This window comes from Leiobunum rupestre, chromosome 1 (genome assembly GCF_980474605.1).
Source record: "Leiobunum rupestre chromosome 1, qqLeiRupe1.1.hap1, whole genome shotgun sequence".
In the NCBI taxonomy this organism is placed as follows: domain Eukaryota; kingdom Metazoa; phylum Arthropoda; class Arachnida; order Opiliones; family Sclerosomatidae; genus Leiobunum; species Leiobunum rupestre.
The window spans coordinates 56,210,289-56,226,175 of NC_143384.1; the positions used below are offsets into that span (position 1 = coordinate 56,210,289).

The 15,887-nt window shown below is 33.8% G+C and overlaps 1 protein-coding gene across 1 annotated transcript; it reads right to left on the reverse strand.

Moving 5' to 3' along the window:
* Positions 1-350: 350 nt before the first annotated feature.
* Positions 351-5,461, reverse strand: LOC149963321 (uncharacterized). Its single transcript, XM_090166007.1, has 11 exons — positions 5,438-5,461; positions 4,432-4,571; positions 4,254-4,360; positions 4,030-4,187; positions 3,865-3,957; positions 3,623-3,740; positions 2,696-2,765; positions 1,710-1,758; positions 1,617-1,651; positions 1,461-1,548; positions 351-398 (listed from the first exon to the last, which is right to left on the reverse strand). The coding sequence occupies exons 1-11, from the start codon at positions 5,459-5,461 to the stop codon at positions 351-353; spliced, it is 930 nt and encodes a 309-aa protein (XP_090022133.1).
* Positions 5,462-15,887: the final 10,426 nt, after the last annotated feature.

Below are 15,887 nucleotides of genomic sequence, written 5' to 3' on the forward strand. Positions count from 1 at the left end.
ATAAGGTTTTTTTGAGTTTACTACTTTCTTTACCAAACCGGCGGTACGTTAAGGAAACGTTTTGTGTCCTGCATCATGGTTATGGTAGCAAATAATGAAGGTAACGATTTAGATATAAAGTGGGAACAATCAGGGTTGAATAGGAACTATAATATCAATTATTATTAGCGCGAATAAAACAATAGCGTTTGCAAACAGACGATCCTGCTACAGAATATAAATATAAAATCCTTTCAAAGTTTTACCACCGACCATCATGGAGCATATGCTTGGTATGCTAAAATAACACTTCCTATTGGTTTTTATGAATTCCTCGTTTCACACAATGAAAAGATAATAAAGAAGATTTATTACCATATTCCCATGTACCCTCCAACAGTGCTGAATATTTCAATAGACTAGGATTAAAGGAAAAATCAAATTAAAATTTAACACACTAGCTCGGTTACATCTTGCGTAAATTATCGTTAAGGTTTTTCAGTGTAAGACAGGACTAACAAGTTCAAAACACAATCCTCCGGTAAACGACAAAATGCCAAAGCTTAAGACACGATCTGAAATGTACGGCTCACTTCGTACGTTTAAAACTCAGTTCGAAAGCTTTACCCACAAACCGCAAGCATAAGACCCAATACGCAAGTGTACGACACACCCCGCAAGTCTAGACACAATTTGGAAGTGTATGACACAATCTACAGGTGAACGACACAACCCTCAAGATAAGGCACAATCTGCAAGCTTAAGTCACAATCCGTAAGTGTACGACATATAACGCAAGATTACGACTCAATCCACCTACACAATTCAAATTCACAAGTCAAGAAAAAGTTAACGTAAATAACAATATGGATGACAATTAACAAAAATTATCGCCTAGAGGAGATGTGGTCCAATCAAGTTAAAGTTTCAGTACAGAGCCCCCAGTGTCAAAATATGCTCGTCGAAATATACTTATACCAAGGATGATAAAATACTACTCAGTTCAAGTCAGTGTTGAGATAGAAATTCAGTGTCCAAAATGGTTCGGTAAAAAATAACATTGAAACAATAGGTAGTATTATATTTATGGTTATTATGTTACTTATGCTAAGATGAAATCCGTAAATTACAGTTATTTAGAAGAATTCAAGGTAATAATTGTCTAATCGGCGTTTTCCAATCTCTCAGTCAAGCCAATGAAAATCAATATGGCTAATAATTTTTTGAATCTTTATTCACTAAAGACGTGAAAATAATTGTAAACCTTGTGGAACAGCAGCCGGAGGTTTTTAGATTGCGAGATTGGACACATTAAAAGAGCGATTCGCTTACTTTGTATAACAAATACAATTAGGCAGAATTTGCATACTCTAAGCCATAGGAGCTACCGCCTATAGCAAGCCAGAGAGAAAGACAGACAAACACACCAGCTTTCTAAAATATATATTAGATAAAAAATTTAACTATAAAAATAATCTTACAGAAAATTTCAATTTATGTTGATAGATGGCGTGACTGTAAGGTCGTAGAAATATCTTTAGTTCTGCAAATCTCATGTCCACCTGGTCGCTAGAATATCAAAGAACTCAGAAGACTGATTAACCATATCTCGAGGTGTTTAAAATGTGATAATATACCTTTTTGGAGTTTCTCTGTTGTATCTTTCTTTTTCCTATTAAAATAAAAATGTGCGAATTAAAAATATAAAAAAATTACCAACAAATGTTCACCTTTGGAGGGAGAATCGCTTGTTGAACAGTAACCTGATATAATTCAGTTCTTAAGAACAAATTGAAATATATGAGACAAGAATCATTTTATATTTAGTTCATTTTCTTATATCCAAAAATAGTTATCGTATGCATTTGATATTATTATAGTACTCGGTTAAATATTTCAAGAAAAAAGTAATATTTTATTGTCATAACGGATGGCGCTACCTTTGTTAATTTAAACTCTTTTATTCCAACTCAAAAACTCAGCGTTTTAATTTAAACTTATGAACTTAAAAAATAACAAATGAAATTTACACATAAAAATCTAAGATCCAACCGGATCTATCGTCTTTTTTGGCGAAAATATTTCGATGTATTATCGTATAGAAGACCTATCTCTCAAAATACGACGTTATAATCTCCATTGAAGTTTTCCCTACAAAATGGTAACTTCTTTTTCAGGTAGTTAGTGTTCCCGCACGGTTTACCTCGTAAAACATCTAGAGCACTTTACGAAAATTAAACTTGTTGAATAAAATGTCACCATTTTCGCGCTACTTCTCGAAAAACTTTAAACATTTGCTGTAAAAATAACTGCAGGGTTTTTAAAAAATTACATTTCAAATACAAATTTGAAATTTGGTAATGAAAACCTTTTAAGTCTTTGAAATGTATTATTAAAGCTTGCTATCCCCACGCCTAAAACGTTTAAAACCAAATAAAAGAAGTGATTTCAACAAGCATGTTTCAAGGGAATAGAACTTCCAACGCGTTCTTTATGGAAGACCCCATCAATTTCCTAATTTTCCTTTATTCCCTTCACAATCAGTGATTATCAGCGCCGCAGGTGTGAAAATCCATGGCAGGCAGTGGACAATATGGGAACCCTCAGAGGGCGACAGAAATACCAGAGGTTATATTTAATGCAACATTTTATCCAAAGAAAAAACTTTGTATCTCAGCTATAAATTGAAGAAAACTTAAAACAATTTGAATATTACGTGCAATCCTTGGGACATATGGAATAACAAATATCTTGACGCCCTTTAAGAAGTTTGTCACAGGATTCCCCTAAAGCAACAAAAAAATTAATGACCAAATGACAAAATGGGTTGTTGAATTTTCAACTAAAAACTTTTGTCATTTGATGTACTAGGTGCTTTTTTTTCGCCTGTTCTGGGTTTTTTGAGAAGGTTAAAAAGTGTAGCCATATGACGTCATTTTACTTCAATTCTGTCTTGACGAAAAAAACGAGTTGGAGTAGGAAGGGAGTAGTTAAAGGTTAAAGGTTATTTACAAAAAGTTTCCCGTCATATTTTCGTGCAACGAAATTTAAGCAGACGACAAAACTAGATTACTCCCTCTACACCTCCTTTCGAGGAGGAGTAAAAAGTGTAACCCTAATACTCCGGAACAAGCGAACAAAATTCGGGACAGGGTAAATCTTAACCCGAGAACAGGCGAATAAAACGTCTTAGGGTAAAAAGTTTACACTTTTTGTCCCCGTACAAGCGAAAAAAAACCACCTACTGTATTAAAGTATTACTATATCAATAATAAACCGACGCATTAAACTGATTTGTTCGTTGAAATAGGGCAATTTCATTTGTTTGTTAATCACTATGATATTTTACAAATTTATCAAAAACGTTTTGAACTAATTTGAAATTAAACATAGCATTTTGAAATATTTGAAATTTTGTTTGTTTTAATGTATTTATGAACGGGAGAGACTCTACTCGGATAGTTATTTTAAAAATCATTTTTTAAAGTGGTAAAATTAAATCTCTTAAACATGACCGATGTATAACATTTTCAACGGAATGTGATGAAATTCTAGTTCTAATGCAATATATACCAAATCATCAAAATGAACCCTCTTAAAATATGTAAACACTTCAATTTAAAAAATGTAAAATTTCACGAACTTTGAACTGTTCTGTTTGAGACACATTTTGGTGAATTGCCAGTAATTGGCATACAATAGGGGACGCAACGTGCCTTCGACATGGCTGTGATAAACTCTAAACAATCCTTCAAACAACTCTGTAAAGAAAACTAACTATTAAAAAAATTGTGTCGAGATGTGGTTAAATTAAGAATTCATTTTATATCGATTCAAAGAAATCGGGAAGGAGGAAAATTACTTAAATATTTTGATATTTCTTACAAAATAATCGACATGTGAATCTCCATAGACTTCTTTCGAGCCATACTGCAAACAACTCTTCCCAAAAGGAGGCGGTAAATAATTAATAGTCGACTGCATGTTAATATATAAAAATAGTTAATATAATTAGAAATTAAAAGCAAGAGAGTCTAAGACGCCAAGTACCCGGGTGAAATACACCATCGAAATTTTGTCTGGGGTAGCGAAGAGATCGACAAAAGTTGACTCCGGGTATAATTTGGGATCGTGCACATTCACCTCCCAAATAACGTCCTTGAAGGCCAAGTCGAAGTTACTTAATAGATCCAGGCGCACAGTGAGGGCTGTCCAATTTCGGGAATAAACCTCGATTAGCTTTAAGACGTGGTTATTTAATAAGTAAAAATTACATTGATCGTCGGGTTTCCAATCCGAGAATAATCTCCCGTTATTCACGTAATAGTTTAGAGAGTAACAGAGTAAAAAGTTCCATACTATGGGATTAAACTGCTGTTTTCTAATCAGCGTTACAGAACGTTTTATATCATTTTTTTTGTATTTCGTAATATAAAGATTTTTAAAACGTACGAGCAAAGAGTCTCCGAAACGTTTCGCGATTGAACTCCATTGTCAATTGTGCATGATATGAAGATGTTTTCTGGTTCTTGTGGCATATCGAACAAAGTCGAAGAATTTAATTCCAACGTTAGGTTCTCGAGCTCAAATAACTGAGTTCAGAAATTAAATTTAGCCGTTAGAATATAAAACATAAAAACATCTATTAAAAAACCCTTTGGGACAAGAGAACCGGACTGTGGATGCGTTCAACATGCAACATATAAGTCTGGTCCCGTTTTAGTAAGTCAGCTTCACGCGGTCTATATTTGAAGTGTTTGACGTAAAGACCATACACAATAGAGAAAAAATAATTAAGAAATTTTGAAATTCACTTTAAAAATCCCTAAATCTGGCCAAATATCCAATCCAAAATCTCAAATTCGTCTAAAACCAGAAATTAACACTAAAATCCTACTCTGAAATCTCAAAATCAGTTTTTTTAAAATTTGAAACGATTTTGAGATTCCTAATCCCGTATCGAAACTTGTAAATGTTTTTGGGAGCCAAACCTAAGAAAGGGCCACAAAGCAAGTTTATCCTTCTAAAAACGAGACCAGAACTGGTCACATATTTCAATAGTTGTATTGTCAGCCTCTATTGTAGAGGCAGAATAAAATATTTTATTTTAGCACTCAACGATAACAAGGCTTGTGATATTGCCTTTCAACCAATGATAAGCCTTGTTCCAACTCTTCTTAATTTATTCGGAAAAGGCCTTACTTTCTCATGAACCTTTCTGTCATTGAGCGCTGCTACTAGTCCACCGTTTGTCTCAATGGCCCCATTGCGATACGAAAGTCAGTTCTTGATTTTGTTGGCCCATGACCCTAGTTGACCCGGAATTCCTACACTGTGCAACTTTACATTTTCAAGTCTTCAGCGCCCTTTTCTTATTTCAGTAGTGTTAATAATTTCGCATTCCCGATTTAAAGTTTCGCTGTTGAGTGTTCCATGTTTACAAATAAATCTTTCTTACCTGATCACTTGTCACTTCTGCCATTTTAGTGAACTTGCTACTATACTTTGATATTTCAGAAAACTTCCAACTATTTAACGAAGGAATAAAAATAGAGGTGTCAATGAAAGGGCCCAGTATATTTTTATTTTTATTTAAAATGTAGGAATACAATTGCTTTGTAGATCTGGAAACGATCAAAATTGTAATTAAAATCGTTAACTTTTACCATGCCTACGATAATGACAAAGATTTCGCCATTTGAGTGGGTGATAGGAAAGCTTTGCTTCAAAAATAGACTCGTTATCATTTTTAGAGTAATTGTGTTCAAATTGATTCTGTACACTCTGTTAAATAAGTCTTCGGCCGTTTAGATTTTGGCATTTATTTGCTATTATCTCAAAAACTATGAAAGATAGCAAGTTGAAACCAATTTCATTTTTAATAGTTTACTAATATCTTTCTTACCTATGTCTTGATTAACGTGTAGCATTTCCATATCCACCGGAAACGCCAAATATCGTTTTTGTCAACTCTTTTAATAATTATGTTACGCCCCTGAAACCTGCATTTTTGGATTCTAAAGGGTTGATTCATATTAAGAAAGTGTCATTGTTATCCGGCTACGTCGAACGGCTGCTAAGATATGGCCTACCGAAAATTCGGGTCTCATTCGGAAAATTCTAAAATGCTCGAGGTGACCGAGAAATAATATCTTATTGTTGACGAAAAAAACAACTTTCGTCGTTTCATTGCGGGTAACAAAATAAACATATATATATTATTTAACGAGTTGTTGGAATGCTGTGGTTATATGCCGGATTAATAATATTGATTAATTAGGCATTTTAGAATTTTCCGAATGAGACCCGAATGTTCGATAGGCCATATCTTAGCAGCCGTTCGACGTAGACGGATAACAATGACACTTTCTAAATATGAATCAACCCTTGTTAATCCAAAAATGCAGGTTTCAGGGGCGTAACATCATTATTAAAATAGTTGTTAAAAACGATATTTGGCGTTTCCGGCGGATATGGAAATGCTACACGTTAATCAAGATATAGGTATGAAAGATATTAGTAAAATATTAAAAATGAAATTGGTTTCAACTTGCTATCTTTCATAGTTTTTGAGATAATAGCAAATAAGTGCCAAAATCTAAACGGCCGAAGACTTATTTAACAGAGTGTACTTGTAGTGTTTAGCTTGTGATTCGATTTGTCCATTATGAAAACTGTTCGATGTCAATTAAACCTCTGCTCGTAACTTGGTTGATACTGCTTCTGATTAACGATTATTTAAACCTTAAACGCAGATGCCAACTACATCGAAGCTCTCAAACTATATTTGTGCAACTTGTTTTTCATTTAAACGCCTTGTAAATCAAATGCACTGACAAACCATTTATCATACCCTACGAACCGATGAAAGCTGGAAACGATACGTGTGAACTTGTCTTTTATTCGGCGTCTTAAGTGCCATGCGTGTTTTAGCTGCCTAGAGTTATTCGCACCACCAACTACAACCGAGGCCCTTTTCTGTAACAATCGAACAAGATTTTGAGTATGATCCCGCCTACCATTACGTGTTTGAATCAAACATTTTGTTAACACTGACTACCAATATTTAGATGTATGAAGGTTTTTGGAAAATCTGTTATAAGGTTTTGTCAAGAAAAGTTTAGTTACCCATTTTTAGAACAAAATGTGACGCTTGGTTTGGCATTCTCCTTGGGGAATACCACCTCGACGTCCACGACTGTCGGATATTTTAAGTAGAGAACAAAATATCGGTAGACACTGTGAACGAAAGCCAAAGTGCAGAAGATAAACACAATTCCTCGGCAGAGTTGGTAGATGTTCGCAAATCTGCTGATGTTTTTAACTGCTTGTCGAACATTCTTTTCTTCTCTAATGAGATTTTTTTTATGGTGGCTTGCGTTGCTTCTTGGACCAGATTTCATGTACCGTCTCGCATTATTGCTCCGTTCCCTAGGTTTTTAAATAATGATAAATTTTTATACTTCATTTCAGTTTTCATAAAAAATCCAAATTGGCTGTATTATAATAACAACTATGGTTCTCTTTGAGGGGTAATTCTTTAATTTTGTTTTAATGAATGGTGGAATTAAAAAGTTATATAACTGCGACATAACCAACCCATTTTTTCACTTAAAAAGGTGGCATTAGCCTTAGCTACGGAGTTATCTTACCCTTTAAAGTCAGTTGAGATAATTAAGTAGTGGTGTATCTTTTGCCATAAAGGGCAGCTTCATTGTTCGTGGTTATTTTACTTATTTGTCGTTCTTCTTAAATAATTTTTATTTTGAGAAAAGTTCCACTTTACTCTCATGCTACACCACTGTTATTATACAAGCCCCTAATAAAATTAATTATCTGGCTATTAATAATGACCAAAGTCCATAGACATCCATTTTACTATGGACTACTTAATGGTGTTTGAAATGGTCGTTCATATATATAATTATGTAATGATAAATGCAAGAAAGTTAAAATATGTAACCCAAGATATCCTTGCACCGCAATGTTCTTGCTGCGAAATGTGTGTTAACCGACACTTCCCCATAAAATATCTGGCTTTCGTACGAAAAAATCTAGTTCCGTATCAACAAGGTCTGTCAGACGTTGTATTCTTCGATATCCTCATATACTATTCAAATATTAATAAATAGCCATTGTCAATGGTACAGCAGAGCATTTGTAAATATTGTAATTCAAGTTTATGACATGGCTTCTTTGTACAGGCTATTAACAGATTTTTGATTAAATTACTCGATTTTATTACTATACAGTCATTTCGAGCTAGAAAGTTAATGCAGACGACAGATCAAAATAAGAAAAGTTGTTACGCAACACTAACGGATTATATTTAAGGCTTAGAAAAACGTGTAAGCAGTTCAAATTACTATGCTTTACATGGAAAGTTCTGTAATTAGTGGGAATATCAGTCCCAAAATTACTTTATAGAACCGGAAATCAATGCGAAAATCATAATTGAAAATTTTAAAAATAATTGCATATTTTCGAAATCATAATCTCAAATAATTCTAAAGGTAAGCTTAAATGATCGGTCAAATGCAAATGTAAAATGTGGCAAACGGAATTTAATCCAAAAAAGTAAAATCTCCTGAGAAATACATCTATTTTACCATACCTACGATATTCTGTAATTGCCGCCGACTTATAAGTTTGACGAAAATCATACATGCTCAATCACGAGTAAACTAGATCACAGGATGTCTTACACATGGTTGCGGCCCGATCAGCATTTCTGCTATACGAAAATTATAGCGTGTCTTCATGGTGGAGAAAAGAAAACATTCTTATAATGTTTTTCAAATTTTTCAAGCTGTTAGACTGGCTAGTACTGCTTAGCTCACCAACAACAAACGGGTATTTTTAACGTGCTCATTGATTGATAATGCACTTTGGTTCTCTATAAATCGATAAAACGAGAAAACATAGTGTGTGCTATTCCACAGAGAAAACTAGAATTGTTATTATTATTGTAATGAGGAACGTCCAAACTTAAATTGTCGATGTGAAATAACAATACATCACGTCAATATGGTTTAGTTAAGTAATTTTAAGCGATATGTGAAAGTGTACACGACTTCGTAGAATTGACAATACCGTCAAAACGAAATGGGAGTTACTAAATGCAATAACACAATGGAAATGGACCAAGCGAATAAATAACATTTCGAGGCGTTCGGCCCCTTTTCGGACAATAGGTCACGCGTTAGCGTTTAACCTTCAGTATCGAAAGGGGAGGAAGCAGATCACCTCCCATTGGCGTGGGTACTTGTTTTTGTTGTTCTAAATCTTGGAGTTATTATACAAATCTCATGAAATTTTTCGTGAGTCGGACCCTTGTCAACAAATAAAAAGCGATTAATAAAATGTTGCCGAATAAAAGTTATATCAGTCCTTAGATCCTTTCAACAATTTCAATGTTGTTAAACTTGTTCAATTGTTTTGTATCTATAGAGATATTTCTCATCTTGAGCAGAATACTTCACAACACAGCGCAGTAATAAAAGAAAACAACCTGCTATGCATTGATGACCAAATTACTTATTAATTGAAAAGGAATTACGTATTGCGATAGCCGTGCAACGGGGTAACGCTGCTTCCATCTTGAGCACGTTTCCTCCGGGAGCTTCGTTGGCGGTCTATAGATCATCTATTTTAATGTCATTTTCTTTTTTGCTAAATATTGTAAAACGGATAAATAAAGAGTTTACATGATTACTTTCATTAAACTGAATAAATAACTTCATTAAGTTACTGATTAAAATGAAATGAACATTAGAAACCCAAGTTATATGGATAAATGTTGACTTCAAAGGCAAGCTTTTTTAATGGATACATTTAAGAAATGAGATTAACAAGTCAGATCAAAAATACCAAATTAAAATGTCACTCATTTTTCATTAAAAGAGACTTTTACTTTGGAAAAAGACCTACAAAACAAAAATTTCGAAGGGTTAATTTAATAATTTTAAAGATATTTTATTTAAAAGTTTTCGGTTATTTCCGATTTTTCAGTTTGTTTCAGTCTAGTTCTTTAAAATATATAAAAACCAATCCATCTTGACTATCTGAAATTTATTAATATAAGACTAACTTTTTTAACCAACATTGCAAAGGCTTATATGGTTGAATTAATTAACCTTTTAAATTATCTTTTCTTTTATTATAACCAAAAAAACTATATGGAATGGCAAACAAAAATAAGAGCCTTAAGGGACAAGAGTATGATAAAATGGTATTGCACGCTATTCCTAACCATTTGATAAATCAATTTGTTTTGGTATAAGGGTTAACATTGGGATTGTACTTAAAATATTTTTCATAAATTCTATATCAAAGTGTTCCGTAGATTTGGCTTCAAAATAAATGAGAGTATAAGAAATAATCATGCCACTAGTTAAGAATTTTTGGCTACTTAGCACTTTTTAGTGAAAGGGTATTTAATAAAATTTGCCAAAACTACCGAAATCTAAAGACAACGGCGAAATCCACATTTAATTTACTCATCGAAAGATATGAGAACGTTCTCTCAAACTTTAAGGGAAAAAACGGTGGATAAATATCTCGTGATTATATTGTCCGTGTTTTATTAGCTTTGTTAAAGTGAAATAAAATCAAATAGGAAACTGCTCTTTTAGGCCAGTCAAACAAACGTTACAATTGGTTTGTCTTAATGACGTTCAAGCGTTTCGTCCCTTTCGGAATTATACACAAGGAGCGTCGTGAGAAAAAAGCAGAACACGGCTCGGCATTATCTTTTATACCATTGTTTTAAGTTGTTTTACATCTATTTCGTTGTATTTAACTATTGTGAGTCTGCATACAAGTCTGACAAGTGGGCCTGTGCGCAGACTTTTGAGCCACCAACATGGAACCACAAAACATGTGGGGACATTTTTCCCCAGAGATAAAAACTATTTAATTTAAGTTTTTAGACTAACTACAGTTTAAATTTAAAATATCATAAATGTCCCCACAGATAACCATACAAACTTTTCATAATAGATCTGGATACTTTGGAAATTCTCACACTATCAATAGCTGTCGCCAGTAGTAAAAATGTACTGAAGTCCTAAGATATCCCCAAAAATTTCGATGTCTTCTCCTGGACGAACAGCTGTGGACCAAAAAATCGATTTTAATTACAATTTCGACCGATAGATTTCTATATATTTATGTCCCCGCATATGCATTAAACAGTGTGATCCCCAGTAATCCATTAAAAAGATCATTGAAGTTACCTTTTAGAAAATTAGTGAAATTATTCATAAAATTCTAATCATAAACCAAACTAAATAGAAAGACAACAAAACAATTATTATATAACATATTGAAAAACAGCTCAAAATGGTGTGTCCCCACGTATACATTATAAAGAATGTAAAAGCCCCACTTATAAAAAGTGGAGATCGGTTTCTACGGAATGTGTGAATTTTTAAAAGTCCCCGGAACCCATTTTTAAATTTTAATTTCGTGAGTTCAAATGAATTTAATCCAATAATGTAATTATATGCTAAGCAAATTAAAAAGACAACGAAACAATATTTGTATAACATTTTGGCAAACATCCCAAAATGGTGTGTCTATGTCCCCACTTATACATTAAAAAGAATGTAAAAGACTCTACTTATAAAGAATAATTTTTTTACACAGAAATGAGCTCTAGCTAAGAAACCTATGAGGAGTGGAGATCGGTTTCTACGGAATGTGTGAATTTCTAAAAGTCCCCGGAACTACGTTGAAAAGTCGTTTAATGTCCCCATTTTTATATTTTAAATTTGTGAATTCAGATGAATTTAATAAAAAAATGAAATTAAACGCTAAACTAATTAAAAAGTAAACATAACAATAATTATATATCATTTTGGCAAACAGCCCACTTATACTTTATAAAGAATGTTAAAGACCCTATTTATACAGGTTTATGTTTTACACACATTGACCTATAGCAGAAGAAAATAGGGGGAAGTACACTTCTAGTCAGCTTTGGAAAGGCGTCACTTTTCACGAATTTTCGCGCCAAAACGGTTTGGCGGGAAATCGCGGATGAATACATCGTTTAAAAAGTCATTTTTCTTAAATTGAACAATTGTGACATATTGCCCTTCTCATTCTCTGCTATTTGAGCTAAGGCGTATTTGCTTTCGTCGATTATAGCCGTGTTGAATCAAAACAAAAGTAGGACTACTTTTTCAGTTTGGTTTATTATGCGTAAAAAGGCGTTTTCGTGGGTCACACGACGACTTCTACGGCTCAAAGCTACAGATACGTACTTCCCCTATTTTCTTCTGCCTATAGGTAAGAAAAACATTATTGAAATTAGATCGGTTACAACGGAATGTGTGAAGTACCAAAAGTACCCTGAAATACGTTGAAAAGCCTATTGGGGTTCCCATTTGTAAATTTTAAATTCGTGAACTAAGATGAAATTCATAAAAAAAATGTTATTAAATGCTAAACTAATTAAAATGAGAACAAAAAATAATTATATATTATTTTGGCAAACAGCCCAAAATGGTGTGTATATAACACCACTTATACATTTAATCTGTTCCTTCATATAAATGTTAATTTAACGGTGAAATTAGTGTTCATTTACAGTAATTGCTCAGAGTGTAGGTGAAGCTGTTCGTTTTTCCAAACTTCTACTCCAAATAGCCGCTTGATAATTTGCATTTACGGAATGTTGATAAAGTGCAAATCTTTCACGGAGGTACCTGACTAGAATTATTTGACCTTTCTTCAGCCTAAATTAGTCATAACAAAGTTCGTTTACTGACCAGTAAACTTTCAAGTTTATCGAAAATATCGTCTTCTAAAATCCAAGATTTCCCTAATGTGATAGCACTTTCTGCATGGCGCCATTTATAATAATCCATTTTAAAGGAAATATAACCTCACCGCGTTCTTTATGGAAGACCCCTGACAATTTCAGTCAGTATAATCTATATTAAAGTATAATTAAAAAAGAATAAAATATACTTTTCGATTTCGATTATTTTCTTCAAATAATATTTTAAAATCTCATTGAATATATTGAGTCTTTGCCAAACGTCGACGAGCTATATCTTCGGATCTAAGCGAAAGTGTAATCTTTAGAATGAGCCATTACACAAGTAATTACGATGAGCGGTTGCAGAGTTATAAGCATTCAAAAATAGGTAAATTTTCGTTTTCCCCCTTTGAACCCCATTTGGGGGAAAGCTGGGCGTCTCGTTCACGGTTCACCAGTTTTTCCGATACTCCCCAGTGCTAGACCTTTCAGAAACTACCATTCATATTTGCCAGGTCCGGCCAGATGAAACCAATCGACTTAAATTTGGCCTCTGTTTCACGGACTACTTTAAATATCTACGTTGAAAGCATTACTGTTTGGATAAGTGTCCCACTTATTTGTTACTTCTGCTCATACGTTTAAAGCAAACCGTCAGTCGATTTCGATCAGTGTCACACTTCTTTTTTACTTCTGGTCATACATTGTAAGCGTCGCGTACAGCTCTGATAAGTGTCACACTTATTTGTTCCTCCTGGTCATACGTGGAAATCCATTCGTACTACTCCGAAAAGTGTCAAACTTATTAGCTTCTTCTGGTCATATTTCGAACGACCTTTGAACTGTATTCGTTGTGTCCTGTAACTTATCCGGTTTGATTGTAGCTACGACTAAAAATAAATTACGAACGTAATTTATTTTACGGGTTTGTTTTTGCCTTAAAATTTGTGTTAATGTGGTGGCTTTGGATTGACGTTTGTTGATATACGAGCTGTCGTTTAGTGGCTTTTTGTGCTTTGTAATGGTAAGGTGTGTTTCGCTTCTTGTTATTTCTATTGGTGTTTGGATTGTCTTTTTTTGATTTTGTATTAATTTGGTGCTTGATTGCGTTATTATATTTTTCTATTGGTTAATTTAGCTCTGATGCCTGATCGATTGGTTTTATTTCGTTTATCGGATGTGTTGATAATGTCTCTACAACCCTGATAATGTGAGGGATAATTCATATTTACGATGTTTTATTTGCATTGATCCAGACCAACCGTATTCTCCTTCACCCTAATTACTAATGTGGTAATACATTTAGAATTGTGTAATTTCTAATTAATTTTATATTATTGCTGTGATATTTTATAATTGTTTAAGTAGGTGTTTTATAGAATTTAAGTCATTGTGAAAACCCGGTCTAAAGAACAATAAACTAATTTTTTTGTTTTTTTTCAAGCTTGCAAACGGAATTAACAACCTAGTACCAAGTAAATTTTCGATGTAGCAACAACGGGATTAAATTCTTGTAAATTTATCGTGGAAGGTTTTGGTGAAATGTATAAACTTAAATTTCCATTTTTTAAATTTTGTTTTTTAAAAAACACATGTATCACCGTTATAAAACAGTTTTGATTAAGCGTAATTATAGTGTTGTGAGTCGACGCGTGGGGAATAAACTTGATCCCCTCCGAGGAGAGGTAATATTACGGGCTTGACCGACTTGTTATAATAGCCCCTTTGTATTTGAAAAAAGAACTAAGGGTCTGTTGCGATTGAACATCATTTTCTTTTTAATATTTATCAATTTACAATTACGGTTGTATGACTGAAATTTAAGCGAAGACTTTTAAAATAGTTATTTTTATAAAATAAGCTTGGCCATTCTCTTATTGTTCATATACTAGAGATTATAAATTATGGTTAACGGGTGAACAAAGAAGGGGAGATATAGAGTTTTGGAATTGTAGCGATAAATTCTGGTGATCAGGTAAAGAGGGGTGAAATTCATCCTCCAAAAAATTGGCCGAGGAAAACAAATTCTGGAGAATGAAAATTATGGTGAATGGAAGCGATAACAAATTCTGCTGATTGGGTAGGGGTATAAAAGGGGGAAGCAGAGATAATCTTGCTGTTACCGTCTGCGGATTGGGTAGAGGGGATAAAGGGGGAGAAGCAGAGAAAATCTTGCAATTACCGTCTGCGGACTGGGTAGGGGGATAAAAGGAGCAGAGAGAATCTTGCGATTACCCTCTGCGGATTGAGATAAGATAGCAGCGGAGGGGAGGGGGGTTAAAGGTGGAAGCAGAGAAAAACTTGCCATTACCGTCTGGGGATTGAGATAAGATATCAGTCTGACTATCTCAATCCGCAGACGGAAATCCTTTTCTCTAGTAGGTGACCTTAGCCTTTTCACAAATGATTTAAAAATAAAAGTAATCTAAATTGACTGTTAAAAATGAACGTTATTTAAACTAGTTTGTTTTATTGGTAATTAAATTTAAAAGAAAAACAATTTTCGAAATTGTTTAAAAATTAATATATGTACTACTCTTATCCTAAATGAGATTCAATAATTCCACCATCTGCTGCCATACACGTTCTTGCGCGATACGGCATATTTTGAAATGAACCTCGGACCAAAGCTGGAGCTACGAGTCGAAATGCTGCAATAATTATCTGACGCAAGTCTTCTTCGCTGGTGACTGGCATCTTCTAACCTTTTCTCCTTCACGAAAACTCCGTCGATTCAAATCTAGGGACCAAGGAGGCCATCGCACTGGACTGCTTCTTCCAATCAAACGCTCAGGGAACTGGGTGTTAAGGTAAGTTAATTTATTTTGATATATCCGGATGTTATTGATTTTAACAGTTTTTTTTAATATTTGGTCCGTTTTGATTATGTACTAACCAAATTGTCGTTGATATTTATAGGTAGCTTTCCGTCTGCAGTTTTCTCAATATCAAACAGGTTAACCTATCCTTCGTAACTGCTTCGGGAACTTGTAGAAGTGAAGTTTGTACACAATACAGTTGCGGCTTAACTCCTACAAGCTATCCTTACACGTTATCAAATGCTACAAACAAAAAAGGGTCGAGCCGAAAAGAAAGGTTTTCGAAATTTTTTCAGCACATTAAACATATTGCGTTTGGC